Consider the following 13,974-nt stretch of genomic DNA (forward strand, 5'->3'; position numbering starts at 1 on the left):
CTTTGACGCTGAATGGAACTGTATTCGTATAAACTCAGTTTTAGCTACTTATTAATTTCAGGTTTTAAATTTAATACTGCCTTTAATGAGGCCAGCATGTGTTATTTCATATTGGTTTATAACTTTGTAATACTTCGTACATTTGACGCAGAAGGGGATGATATTTCTGTCTCAAATGTGTTTTCATTTGCATATTTCATGACGTTTATGTAAAGGAATTCAAATCATATATTTTGCATATTGATGTAATTGCATAGTTATGGAAAGGTTTTACAAATCGACTTATGCTATTTAAATTCATGTAGCTATCTTTTCTTTCATTACCCCCTGACATTTTCTGAAACTGAAATGTACGAGACATTTTTGATAGGAATTTTGGATCATGTGTCAGTTAAATCGCATATTTTCATTAACCGAAGCGAAAATAAAGATCTTGGGGCACTAGTCTCATTGCCAAGAATTCAGTTGGTCTTATGGCTTACGTTTGTTTGTTGTAAGGCTAAAAGCATTTAGCTTCGGGGGAGAGAGAGAGAGAGAGAATTTGGGTATCTACTGTCTATCTATGTAATAATTCTGTGTTTTGCCGTTATTCTTTTATTATTAGTTTTATCTGTTTCTACTTTTCATAGGAGTAGAGCAACCTGTTGCTGTTTTTGATGATGATAACGCGGGTCTTATACCAGCACGGGCTCTTGCTCTTGGTGCAGCCTTGAACCATAGCAAGCTGTCTATGGAACTTTTATTATTATTATTATTATTATTATTATTATTATTATTATTATTATTATTATTATTATTATTTATCCAAGCACTTTCCTCACTCAAAAGTCTGGTCCCTCCTTCAGGACGGAGAGGTGTGGTCTCCCGGGGGCTGTGAGGAATGTCGTTGTGTCAACGGAACGGTATCTTGCGGCCACGTACATTGCGACGACCCTAAGTGCTCGGAGGGCCAGGTCGCCCTTCGTCAGGAAGGGCAGTGTTGCCCCGAGTGTGTCTCCCTTGGACGTGAGTGCTTTGTTTGATTTGTTAAGCTTGGGATTATGATTAAAAATGGATACGATGCATACATTCGTGTGCAGACGTACTTGATTGCATATAGGTGCACTTGTTTATGGCTGTAATCGCTGTTTCATTTATTTAACGCTGAAAAAACAATTCTCAGTTTTAAGGTTGTTTGCGCCGTCATAGTAAGCCCCATCAACAACATCGTTTCCATATACCACGAGCCTTTCCCCTCTAGTTAGGACATCATTTCATCCCGTCTTAATATCGGGGTCATTTCATTCAAATATTAATATCTCTGGCCTCTAACATTGTTTACTTCCCTTATTTTTCTTCCAACTGGTTTAATTCAGCATAGCCAGCATTTCTAGTTTCCCAATTCGTCTTCCATCTTCCAGTGGGGCCTGCCGTCTCGTCTTCCTTTTCAATGCGATGGGCTCTCCTCCTCTTGAACCATACCAACAAACGGTATTCACTTTCATCTCTGTTCCAATATTAATCACCTTTTCACTGGCCAAATATTATAACTCGATTCGTTCACTGGTTTCAGGACCGTGTAAAGTAGGCAGCGAAGTTCACTTAGACGGGAGCTTCTGGTCTCCAGCGTCCTGTTCCCACTGTCGGTGCAGTGATGGTAGGGTCCAGTGTTACGTCCCTGACTGCCCTTTGCTCGAGTGTCCCTTGAACTTTTCGCTGCAACTTCGCGAAGGGTCTTGTTGTCCTACTTGTCAGGGAAAGACTTGTCATCGAAACGGCATAGTGTACATGGTAAGTAGTCAGTAAGAGATGCTTATATATGCCTTTGAAGACTGGAATGCATGACAGTGAGTTGTAATGTGACCAGTATATATATATATATATATATATATATATATATATATATATATATATATATATATATATATATATATATATATATTTATATATATATTTACATATATATGTGTGTGTGTGTGTTTGTTTCTTTGTGCCTTTTACGCTATTTTGAATAGGGATGTGTACAGAGCATAGTAATTCTTCGTGACATTACACAGAAGTCGTAATTCTATACTCTTCATTTTTTTTGTCGAAATGATTGTAATGAATTTTCTCTGTTACTCACAAAACTATTTTCTTCATTATTTTTCCATCCAGTCATCTGAACAGTGGCAAGAAAGCGAATGCTCGACTTGCGTATGCGTTGACGGAAACATCCGATGTTACCAAATGGAGTGTCCAGCCCTGCAGTGCTCATTCGACGAAAGATTATACCAGGAGGAAGGATCTTGTTGCCCCTCTTGTGTAAAGAAGCAAGGTGCGCTTTTCAAGAAGATTTTTATTTTATTTTTATTTTTAGATAAATGTATTTCTTAGGTTAGGGATAAATATATTTCTTAGGTTAGGTCCCAGGCTTATGCTATCTTTATAGTTCCAACCTTTTAGATATCTAATTAGTCTGTACAGACAACACCATCGTGTTGAAGTTATAATTGTTGTTATTTACTGTTGATGTTATTCTTGCCTTACCATGCAGTTTTTATTAACTAGAAAACTTACTGCATTTTCATAGTTCATAGATGCTACGGTCGATTCAGTGTAAGTGAATCTTTCCAGACCATCGCAATATTTATTCATGACACCAACTGACTTGAGCAAATAAGACCTACAGAATTATACTCGGTGTCACCAAAACATGCTTAGTATTGGAACTATATGAAATGTGAATTCGTGCTATGCTTGGGAGACAGTGTAAGCTACCGTTCACGTTTTAATTCAAGTGCTGTTCTGCTTATTACTTTACAGGTTGGTGTCTTTTAGAAAATGACGTCCGGATGCCATCTGGCTCGTTGTGGAATTCAACTGAGTGTGAACATTGTGTTTGTAGAGAAGGCGAAGTAATTTGTGATCAGGTAAACATTGAATAGCAAGGTTCAGTAGATTATATTCAATCAGTTACGGTACTTAGCCTTCGTCAGAATTCCAATGGGAAGCAGCCACTATCTGTGTTTGTATGCTGATTCAGGTGATGCTAAGATGTAATAGGGATTTATTCTTGAATTTGGCTGCCTTCGTTTTCCAAAGTTCAGATGATTTCAAGTCTGATCAAATAAATGACAGAAACAGCATGTGTAAGTACAAATTACTTCCTTCAGGATTTGATTTAGTACCTTGATCTATTAGGCTAAAATATAGTATTTATTATACTGGAAATTATTATTCATTATGCAACATATTTTGGGGCTGTTTGATTTAGTACCTTGATCTATTAGGCTAAAATATAGTATTTATTATACTGGAAATTATTATTCATTATGCAACATACTTTGGGGCTGTTTTGTTTTTAAATGGGAACATATTGGATTTAGAGTTTCTTTTTAAGGTCGAAACAAGTTATGGCTATAGGTTAAAAATGAAAGTTCACAGTGTGCTTCATGACTTGTATGAACTGGGAAATTTGTAGAATACCTCGATCTTCTTTTTCTTGATGAATGTCCTCTCACATGGTCTTAAACAAGAAAGCTTTCACGAAGCTAATCTCTTACTTCAGATTGTGTGTGATCGAGCAGATTGCGGGCCCAATGAAGTGCTCACGACTCCCGCAGGAGCTTGCTGTTCAGAATGCATTCTTGATAACACCTTGTGTTTTTATGAAGGAAAATTTAAGAAGGTCAGTATTTCGAGCAAAATGTCCTAGCTTTTGAGGCTGTCAGATTCTACAGTTCACCTGCAACCTGAAGCAAATGGAATCTGCTTTCTTCATTAAGAGAGGCATAGTTATTCAAATATGGAAATAAAGGGAAGATTGGAAATTTTTTAAAAACTGAAAAACGTCAATAATTTTCAGTGGAAACGCGTAAAAATAATGTTATCCAGACAGAATTATAAAATGTATGATGTCATGTTTGATGACGTTTTTGTTAGATTATTTCTTTCGCCACTTCTACAGTGATTTGGGATTTTTGTTGCGTAGTGAGAATCAGCATAAAGTCTCCAGCGATACTGAAGAATATTGATAGCATGTGGGCTACACCTTGTTTATTTGAAAAGTAAACTTGGTGATGCCCAAAATCCATACAAGCTTTTTTTATGTGCGTAGAGATTCATAACACTTTTCTGTATGCATTTCTTTTGGGAGAAATGTGTACGATGATCAAATTTTACGTGTATTTTTTTCTCGATAGGATGGCGAAGTCTGGAGTGCTGAGGACTGTCAGGTTTGCTCATGTTCTTCAGGCAAAGCTACTTGTTACATTCCCAACTGTGCACCTTGTCCACTGGGAATGGCTCCTGTACACCAGAATTCCAGGGACTGTTGTCATGAGTGTCAGCCAGTTGGTTGCCCATCGATGTGTCTCACCTGCGATACAGATAGAAGCGTTGCAACCTGTGATTCGTGCAAGAAGGGTTACTACTTAATGAATGGAAGGTGTGTCGACACTTGTGAGGAGGGCACGTTTATTGAAAGTGGGGAATGCAGTCCTTGCCACCCGTCTTGTGCTTCTTGTTCTCAAGCCACACAGTTCCACTGTACTAAGTAGGTAAACAGTTTCTTTTTCTGTAAAATACTGATATGTTATCTGAGTGCTATGTCTTACTGGATTGTTCTGGGTTTCAAGTGGTTGTTAGTAGTTCATCTCCGTGTTTTAATATTGACCAGAAATCTGATACTTTTCATTTTGAAAGACGGTAGATACATTGTTTATCAGAAAGTAATTAACTAGCACCTGAATTTTCAGTATTTTTAATGTTTAAGCTCTCAGAATTTATATATTTCAAGTTTTGATTCTTTTGTTTTTACCCAGTTTTTCGTAATCAGTGGTAATTTATTAAAGTTGGATTGTTTGTAAAGTTATGTAGTACAACTCACAGTAGTACAGTACTTTATTGTCATTTTATTTGCCATTATAATTCAGCTTAGAAAAATGTATGGTACATAAAATTTATTTATAATCTTTATTTCTTTTATGAAAAGTTTTAAAAAAAGGACTACATGCTGTACTCCTATTTTAATGAGGATTAATGGGCCTAAAAAAATTTTCAAATGTAAAAGGTGTTTCAACATTTTCCAGATATTTTCACAGTTTATCTTGTCGAAATCTTAAAGTGTATTAATGTAGATGCCTTACATTGAATATCTTTACCATCTTCTTAATGCTGATGTTTAAACATGTAAATAATGTATTATTTTTCGTGTACAGTATATTAATAATTAAGTATATTACTGCATATGAGGTATATTAAATACATGATGTTCATAAAAAGTGTAAGAATTGTCTTGAAATGCTGTATCTTGACTGATAATGACAAAATGTCGTAGTACCATAGCTTTTTTGAAAAGGCACAGGATTTATAAATGTGCATGTTATACATTCATGAATCATGTGGCTTTTCAAAAACGCTGCTACAATATTTTGTCATTAAACTTAATCACTTTGTATTCATCCAAGAACGAACTCATTCCTTACAGAACGTCATGCATTGGTTTAAGGTGGGTGAGTTTTCCACTTCACACTGAAGCATGACTGAAGTATGAGGTTTTGTAAGGCAATGTTTTGTGTACAAAACTTAAGGTTTGTTTTAAGAATGAGAAACCTCATGTTCCTTCACATTTATTTGTCTTTTAATGAGACCCCTACTTCAGTGAGGTATCTCATTTTCTACCCAGTCAGATCACCAGAATTAGAAATCGGGTTACTAATGTTGCACTTTCTATAATCAGGTCTTATCATTTGAATGTACTCCATACAATTGTTTCATATGAAAATTTACGGTCTTACTTTACACTGGTAAAGCTTTCTTTCTCTGATATAGTCATCTGGGTGGTATTTGACATGTGTTTTATGACACTGCTATATTTTATATAGCATACTGTACTAACTTCTGGTATCCTACTGTAACTGATAGTATTTTCGTAGCCTAATGCGTAATGTAGCTTGAGAATTTAAAGTTGTTATGTTACAGGTGCCACCCAGAAGTATTTCTTCGCGAAGGGGAATGTGTTGAAGACTGTGGGAAAGGATTCTTTGCTAAAGAATCTCTGTGTTTGCCATGCCATGAGTCCTGTAGTGAGTGTTCAGGGCCGAAGCCAGATCAATGCCAAGTTTGCCCGGACAAAGCTTTCCTTCTGTCTGGAACTTGCGTTGATGCATGTCCAGTAGGATTTTATGCAAGGTGAGAAAGTGAAGTTCACAAAATATGTGGGGAACTGACATGCTTTATCTGATATTTTGTTTTTCTACGAAGATGGAATTTTTCTATCTATTTTGATTGCATATCATGGGCCAACATCAGAGTACAGTATCAGCATTAAGAAATGAGAAAGCAATAGTGGCATAGCATTGTGACAGTAGCTTAGAAGATGAATTTAACCTGCGAACTAATTATCTCTTTTATTCAGGGGTAGATCTTGTGAGATGTGTGAGGAAAATTGCCAGGAGTGTGGTGTTGGCGAGTGTTTACGATGTGCTGCTGATCTTTGGCTTTTGGATGGTCATTGTGTAGAAGACTGTTCTCCTGGAACATATCGTGGGCCGGACAGTATTTGCTTGAGTAAGTGTTTCAGTTACAAGGAAGTCTTTATAATTTATTTAATTTCAATTTTATTTCTCCCTTTCCATCCTCCCATTGTCACTGAAAATTATATGACTTGCAGCTTTTTCTTAAGAAATCATCAATCCAAATGTTTCTTCTTCATTTTTGTAAATTTCTTCTTCACTGTCATTTTAGATTGTATCTTACAAACATTACTTTTGTACAGTACTGTCGTATTTTCATGCTAACAGCTCAATAGTCTATTTTAATTTGCAAATAAAAACTGCTGAATATTTTAATTTGCAAATAAAAACTGCTGAATAATGTATCTTAATTATTTCTAAAATTCAGTGTAACTAATACATAAGGAATGAGCCTAACCTCCACGAAACAATTGTTTTTCATAAGTTATCAGTCAGTTTCCATAGGAAAGCAGCAAGAACCAGATCTGCAACATGAGTTGTTATTTCATAAAAAAAGGTGATATATCTGAAAAGCAATGGAACTAAGCTTTCTGATCATGTCAAGATACCCCAGACATTATTGCATATTGACTAAAACTAATTTTGTTGGACCTATCATTGACTTGATGTGTTCCTCATTCACTCCACAGATATGCTTGAGGAGTTTGAAAACTAAAGTAAGACATACTCTTGTATTTGATGATGAATATAAAAAGCAACTTCAAAAGTCTTGTATTTGATGAGAAATATAAAATGACAACCTTTAGTTGGAGAGCCTTGTTCAATCAAGCAATACTAAAACCTCATCAGAGGCAACCTTGTGATGAGCAAGCTATGAAAGAGTAAATACAGTGTGAGTAAGTTGTAATTAAAAGCAGTGGTGAGATAGGCTGGCAGACTACTCCCCAGAGGCTCATTGATACTTTAGAACTATAAAACCAGTGATTTTTATTTTGTTTTTTAACTCAAGGTCCATTTTTAACATGCATTTTAACATGCAGTAAGTCAGAACTTTTTGAAACAGAAGGACACTAGTTAGGTTGTAGGTATGTCGCACTTTTACCGGTTGAGGAAAATATGAAAATTAATGGGTGACAGAGAGGAAAGGCAAGAATGTACATGTGGCAGCTGCACAGAAGTTATAGGACATCATTCAGTAACTCTGAAAAAAAGGAGTTTTATCAAATTTTGTTAGGGCAAGATGTCTTCCCTCTTGTAGCAGTCATTTTCAGAGTAATTTTACAAAGGTAAAGCTGTTTACACTCAGATACTTTTGCTTAAATGTAAATGTTCAAGGAAAGCTGGATGGTTAGAGAATCATAATTCAGCAGTTTTAATCTAATCATTAATTAAATTTACATTTCAGGGTGCCATCATACTTGTACCACATGTCACAGTGCTGGTGTGGCTTCTTGTACATCTTGTCCTCATTATCTCCTCAAGAATGATTCATCTTGTGTAAGCATTTGCCCCAGAAATACCTTTATGAAAGAAGGGGCTTGCCATCCATGTCATAATTCGTGCACTGAATGTGTTGGACCAGAAGCTGATAAGTAAGCATTTTATATTCATTGGTTTTTTTGTACTAAATTTATTCAGACTACAGTATTAAAAGCATTTGATCTCTATTTCCTGGTGTTAGGCACATTCAAAAGGTCATCCTTATCCCATGAGGATCATTGCAGTAAAAAATTAAGATAATGAATGCCAGCTCAAACAGTATGAGTACCATTATTTTAGAGAAAAAATATTTGTTTGATCACATATTACAGGATTCTGTATGGAAAAGATGTTGGTAATGGCAGTGAAAGGAAAGTATGTATAATACATAAGTATTTTATTTTGAAGAAGTTAGAGCAATATGCTGCCTATTGAATGAATCTTTAGAAAACAGTTAATCAGGGGAATGGTTGATTACATTAGTGAACAACATGAATAACTTAACCTATTTTTATAGAATACAATGTGAATAACTTGACAACCTACTTTTGTAACAGAATACCTGAAAGGTATTCAGGTATTCTGTCACATGGTTGGCTAAAGACTGATATTTTAATAAGTTTTGCAACAGCGAAGTACTGGTGAGGTTAAAGCAAGTTGCATATTGTACTCTTAGCGGTGTAGTAAAGCTACTTAATAATAATACTTATTGTACTTTGGTGCAGGATGATGTATTACTAGAGAAAGGTTTGTTGTTGCTTGAAGCCACATTCACCTTGATTCCAGTATGTTAGTGTGTCTTATTTCTAATTTCAGGTGTGTGGCTTGTTCTACCCTAGACCAGGTTGTTGTTATGAGGAACAGTGGAACTGCTGGGATGTGTCAAGATACCTGCCCTCCTAACTATCAATTACTGGACAATATATGTATGAGTAAGTATGACTTAAGTTTGCTTTGCCATAATCAGGATAATGCACAATTCATTATAGAAGGTTACACTGGAAAAAATACCTGTCATCCATTATCCCATTTGTCAATACAGTATGTGTGAAATATGTGAAAATTTTTTCTATAAAGTTCTAGCAAGTTTTGAAGTACAGATGTTGATCATTCTTTTATTGCTTCATGCTGTTACAGTATGTTGCTGATAATATGAATACAGTGTGTAGTTAAGTTATCTGGAAAACGTTGTTGAATAAGTGTAATACTGCCATTCTTTAGGTGCTCCAGAGGGTTGCACTTCGTGGCATATATCACATCCAACTTCATGCCAGGTGTGTGAAGATGGCTGGTTACTGCAGGATCAGGAATGTGTCCAAGAATGCAAGGAGGGATACTTTATGCATCAGGATGGGGTTGTGTGTTTACGTAAGTGAAGCATCATCTTTTCCCTTCCTTCTTATGCTTAAAAAATAGTCAAAATAGATTGACATAATATTTAATAAAAGGAAATTATCTGCAGAATAAAAATGAAGTCTACTAATTGGTAATATACTGTACATGTGTGAATACATTACAGTATAACAATGGCATTATGGGTTTTTACCATTTGCCAAACTTTGTTCTGTATTTGTAGAAATGGTTTCAGATATGAATTGCACTTCAAACTGCATGAACTTTGTTTATTGTATGTGTTTTAACAGTATTTTAAAGGGTTATGTAAGAGCATTTCAGTACGTATTTAGCTTCTTAATTCTCTTTTAGCTTGTGATCCAAGATGTCTGAGTTGCTCAGGACCAGAACACACCGACTGTCTCTCATGTAACAAGGGTGCCACACTTCATAAGCGAGGAGCAAAATCAGAATGTCTTACAAAATGTTATCTTAGGCACTACTTGTCATCGGATAACACTTGTCAAGGTAAGCAGTCTACTCTTGTTAAGGTTCCTTGGGAAAACTGTAAAATTATGCTATGACTGACTGCACAGCAGTTTCCACACTACCCTTAAGGAATTCAATTTATTTAGTATACATTGTAGATGATTGTTGTTGTTGTGAAGTACTGTACTGTCAACCAAGGACTTGTTATTAAATGAAAGGGCTTCAGCATAACCTGGATTTGAATGGTAACTGCAGTATCCCAAGAACTTATTTCATATACCCTTTTCAAGGGTATCAAAATATTTTAGAATTTTTAAATGAAAATTTTCTAAGGGTTGTTTGTCTTTAAGTGAGTGTAATGAAATGAGAATTTTTGTAAAATTATGAGAGATATTGGATAGTGAATCATAAGTCTCTATTATGTTATTGTGCTAGTTGTTTAGAATCTCAAGCCCAACTTCCTCCATATTGATTGAAGAACAGCTAAGTTTAGCTGCGATGATGATTTTCTGAATGTCAGAACAGTGGTTTTGGTAGTGTCACTTTTAATGTAATTACTGCACTTAGGTAAATTTCTATTTTGAAAATTAACACCCAAATATGATAGTTAAGGACTTGCTATTTAGAGCTAAAAATTTCCTAAGTATGATTGACTCTACAATTTTTTTAAACTTACAGCTTGCCACAAGACATGTAATGCTTGTGCCATGGATCACAGAACTTCCATCACCAGTTGTATGAAGTGCAAAGCAGAAAAAAAAATTCCAGAAGGTGATCAGTGTGTTATAGATTGTAGTCATGGTTTCTACTTCAATGAGTATGTGAGCAGATGTATGCTTTGCCATCCCAGCTGTGAATCATGCAGTGGGCCTCATCTTGATAATTGTCTGACATGCAGTGAAGGGTACCACTTGAACTCCATGGTGAGTTTGTTAAATTTCATTTATCATTGTTCTGGACAAGAACTAGCATATACAGTATTGTATTATATATACTGTATATCTTTTACACTTGAATTGTTATTTTACAGTTAATTTTGAACAGAATTTCTTCGCTTTCATTGCAAGTTTTTCTGGGAATTGCCAGCATATTTCTTTTAAATATTAAATCATACACCAGGAAATTAACTAACTGTTTAACTGTGAAATTTTAACTCTGAAAATAAAGTAGTAAAACTTGATATTTTACAACAGCCCTAGAGACTAAAAATGTCTTTTCTGTCCAGTTGTAATAACTGCAAAAACCATCACATAATTTTGGTCCACATGATTTGAGGTTCCTAATAAGGAAAAGAAAGGATAACCCAAAGTCTGTGACTTACAGTTTACTTAAGAGCAATAACCACTTCAGTAATGCACTGCATAGCAATAAATATGTGAGAACATTATTCAGTAAGTTTGATAAGTTCTGTATGAAGTTTTAGTAGCTGAAGTGATGTTACAAACTCAGTAAAATTGTGCTGTTAATTTCCTAAGAGTAGATTTAGTCATTAGACTCTCATGATTCTCCAAGGCCTCTGCAGAAGTTCTGCACATTTCAATGGTAGAAGAGATCTCATGGAATTCATACCTATCAAAGTGTAATTTTTGCTGAAGCAGTTAAATTATCAAATCATATCAGGTATGGCTTTCTATAGGTTTTGTGTACGCTTTTTGATTCATCAAAATATTACAGACACCAGTACAAGACTAGTGAGAGTTATCTACAGACTCGTGTTTTTTATGCTAGTTGTATGATGACTGTAACAATACTGTATACCGTACAGTACTCTGTTTTTCTTTGCGTTTTTTCGCTGTATGATATTATTTTGCCTCAGAGTGCTGTAATGTTTATAGTTGCTGTGAGTAAGATAATCTTAGACTTTTTAAAGGTCAAGGGCTTATCGCAGAGGCATTTAATTATCTGTAATATATAGTCTGGTGGGCTAAAGTCATAGTGTTATTTATTTATTAAAGTTGCCACCGGATTCTCTGATATGCTAGGTTTAGCTTCTGTATTGAATGAGGTTATAACCCACATACATACCGGGTAATTCAACATTATGAAAGTGGAAAGTTATTTGCCACATCAAATTTTGGAAAAAGTGTCTTGTTTAATTTGACTTGCCCACTCTTTTATTTATTCAACTTGAGTTTCATATGCTGTATAGTATTCTGTTTGTTCTTTCAATGCAGGGGTTGTGTGTGGTAGATGAATGCCCTAAAGGTTTTTACTTTGGGATGAATAGCTCTTGCAGTGAGTGCGAAGGTGACTGTGATATCTGTTCCCATGATGGCACTACTTGTATCACCTGCCCATCGAACCTCCATTTGTTGTATGGAAAGTGTGTCAGCAGATGTCCTCAGATGTTCTACAGTGATGCCTCCAAAGGTGGAGAATGTCATGAATGTCACTGGGCCTGCAAGCATTGCCTTGGACCCAAAGAGACTGATTGCCTGTCATGTGCAGACAATGCATTTCAAGAGGGCAATAGTTGTGTCACGCTGTGCTCTCCAGGTCTGTAGTTAAAATAAAGCCCCCTATTTTTTAGAAATTGTTCATGTTTAAAATGTTGGGAAACAAATGCAACAAAGTCCTTTTAGTGAACAAAGTCCTTTTAGTGAAAGAAAGCAGCTGGCCTTCCAGCGCCATTGCTGTTATAATGGTGGGTGTTCCCTGCATAATTGGTAGGAATCACATCCATGTAGTCATTTAATTATTACTTCAGTGTTTTGTCACAGCTGCATTGTAAAGCAAATGTCAAGGGAGAGATCTATATTGGAAATTGAATAATAAGTTCTTGATATAACAAAGTGAAAGTTTGTCAAAATATATTTCATATTCATGATTAAATAAGTCTGTTTTACTTTCAGGTCATCACCCTGTTGGTGGTGAGTGTAGGAAATGTCCTCCAGGTTGCAGTGCTTGTAATTCAAACATGCAGTGCTTGGAGTGTCATTCCCCTTACCTTCTTCAAGATGATCACTGTGTCACTTCTTGTCGGCCTGGGACATTTGCAAATGTCTTTGAGAATGTTTGCTTTGGTAAGGAGACTTATTGTTGTCAGTTAAAAACTACTAAAATCAGTTGAGTGTGTAACATTCAAGCAGTAGCTTTGAAGTTTAGATGTTATCATTTATGTTATGACAATTCCTATGATAGTACTGGCATCTTGCAAGGACTCTTGAGGTAATACAGATGTTCTCTTCATGAGGATAAATGATTTAAATGGATTTTAACTGAAGCTTTAATTGTTTAAAACACAGAATGACCTTACAGAAATCGTAACGAGTGGAATTGTATTGATTTCTGGAACTCAGTTCCTCACCCTGCTGAAAAAATACTCATTAATGTTATTTAATATTCTGTAACAATATGTAATTCTAGTACCAGACACTCATTCCTCTATATCTTGGATGAGGTACATAGTAGCTTTGTTATTATTATAGTTTCTTTTTATTATAATTGCCTTTGAAAAGCCCTAACACACTAAATGTTTGCTGGAGTAATTAAATTTGTCCTTCACCCTTTTTATATATTAAATATCATGCAGTATTAAAAGGCAAGTACATCACTTTTATGAATGCTTAAATTCACACATACTATATCATATGGAATGGAATGGAATATAAAATTCAGGCCAGAGGCCAAGCACTGGGACCTGTGAATTCATTCAGCACTGAAAGGGGAATTGAGAGTAAAAAGTTTTAAAGATGTAACAGGAGGAAAACCTCACAGTTACACTATGAAACAATTGTTAGGAGAGGGTGAAAAGTCAGGTGGAAGAAAAAGAATATGAATGGAGAAAGAGAATATGAATGGAGATGCAGTTAAGGGAAAGAAAGAGGTTACAGCTAGGGTCCAGAGGTAAGCTGCAATGAAGAAATGTTCATGAGGAAACAGAATAAAGTGAAGAAATGTTGTTTTAGTAGATCCTCGAACTGTAAGTTGCAATTAAGATTGCAACAAATGGGTTTTTCAGTGTTGTTTGTTGGCAGTATCTTGCAGTACACCTGGGAATTGGTTATATCTGTTCATGACACTAAGAGCTATTGAAGTATGTTAACTTACTTTCTAGACAAATGTGTTAAACTGAGACATTAAGATGGGGTTTCATGATGTGTCAGAAATTTTACTACTAACTTACTCAGTGTATTACCATCCATATGTATGACCAAAGAAAATACTGTAAATTTCAAAAAAAGTTATTTGTAGCAGAGGCTATTTTTAATATCCCGTGTGAATATGAGCCACATTC

General features: G+C 35.4%; 1 protein-coding gene across 4 annotated transcripts in view; it reads left to right on the top strand.

Annotated features, from left to right (window-relative positions):
• The window catches only part of LOC136848134 (extracellular matrix organizing protein FRAS1-like), a 362,812-nt gene that overhangs the window by 293,466 nt on the left and 55,372 nt on the right, over positions 1-13,974 (top strand). For 3 of the 4 annotated variants that reach the window (XM_067120399.1, XM_067120401.1, XM_067120400.1), the window contains exons 5-19: positions 846-1,005; positions 1,553-1,770; positions 2,137-2,296; positions 2,785-2,891; positions 3,530-3,649; positions 4,164-4,516; positions 5,944-6,153; positions 6,380-6,531; positions 7,843-8,029; positions 8,733-8,848; positions 9,138-9,284; positions 9,621-9,776; positions 10,416-10,660; positions 11,912-12,233; positions 12,590-12,760. In XM_067120399.1, the coding sequence (XP_066976500.1) occupies positions 846-1,005; positions 1,553-1,770; positions 2,137-2,296; positions 2,785-2,891; positions 3,530-3,649; positions 4,164-4,516; positions 5,944-6,153; positions 6,380-6,531; positions 7,843-8,029; positions 8,733-8,848; positions 9,138-9,284; positions 9,621-9,776; positions 10,416-10,660; positions 11,912-12,233; positions 12,590-12,760 (2,824 nt within the window). Of the gene's footprint in view, positions 1-845; positions 1,006-1,552; positions 1,771-2,136; positions 2,297-2,784; positions 2,892-3,529; positions 3,650-4,163; positions 4,521-5,943; positions 6,154-6,379; positions 6,532-7,842; positions 8,030-8,732; positions 8,849-9,137; positions 9,285-9,620; positions 9,777-10,415; positions 10,661-11,911; positions 12,234-12,589; positions 12,761-13,974 lie in introns of all 4 variants that reach the window. The other variant, XM_067120402.1, reaches the window with a different exon arrangement.

This window comes from Macrobrachium rosenbergii, chromosome 18 (genome assembly GCF_040412425.1).
Source record: "Macrobrachium rosenbergii isolate ZJJX-2024 chromosome 18, ASM4041242v1, whole genome shotgun sequence".
NCBI classification, from domain to species: domain Eukaryota; kingdom Metazoa; phylum Arthropoda; class Malacostraca; order Decapoda; family Palaemonidae; genus Macrobrachium; species Macrobrachium rosenbergii.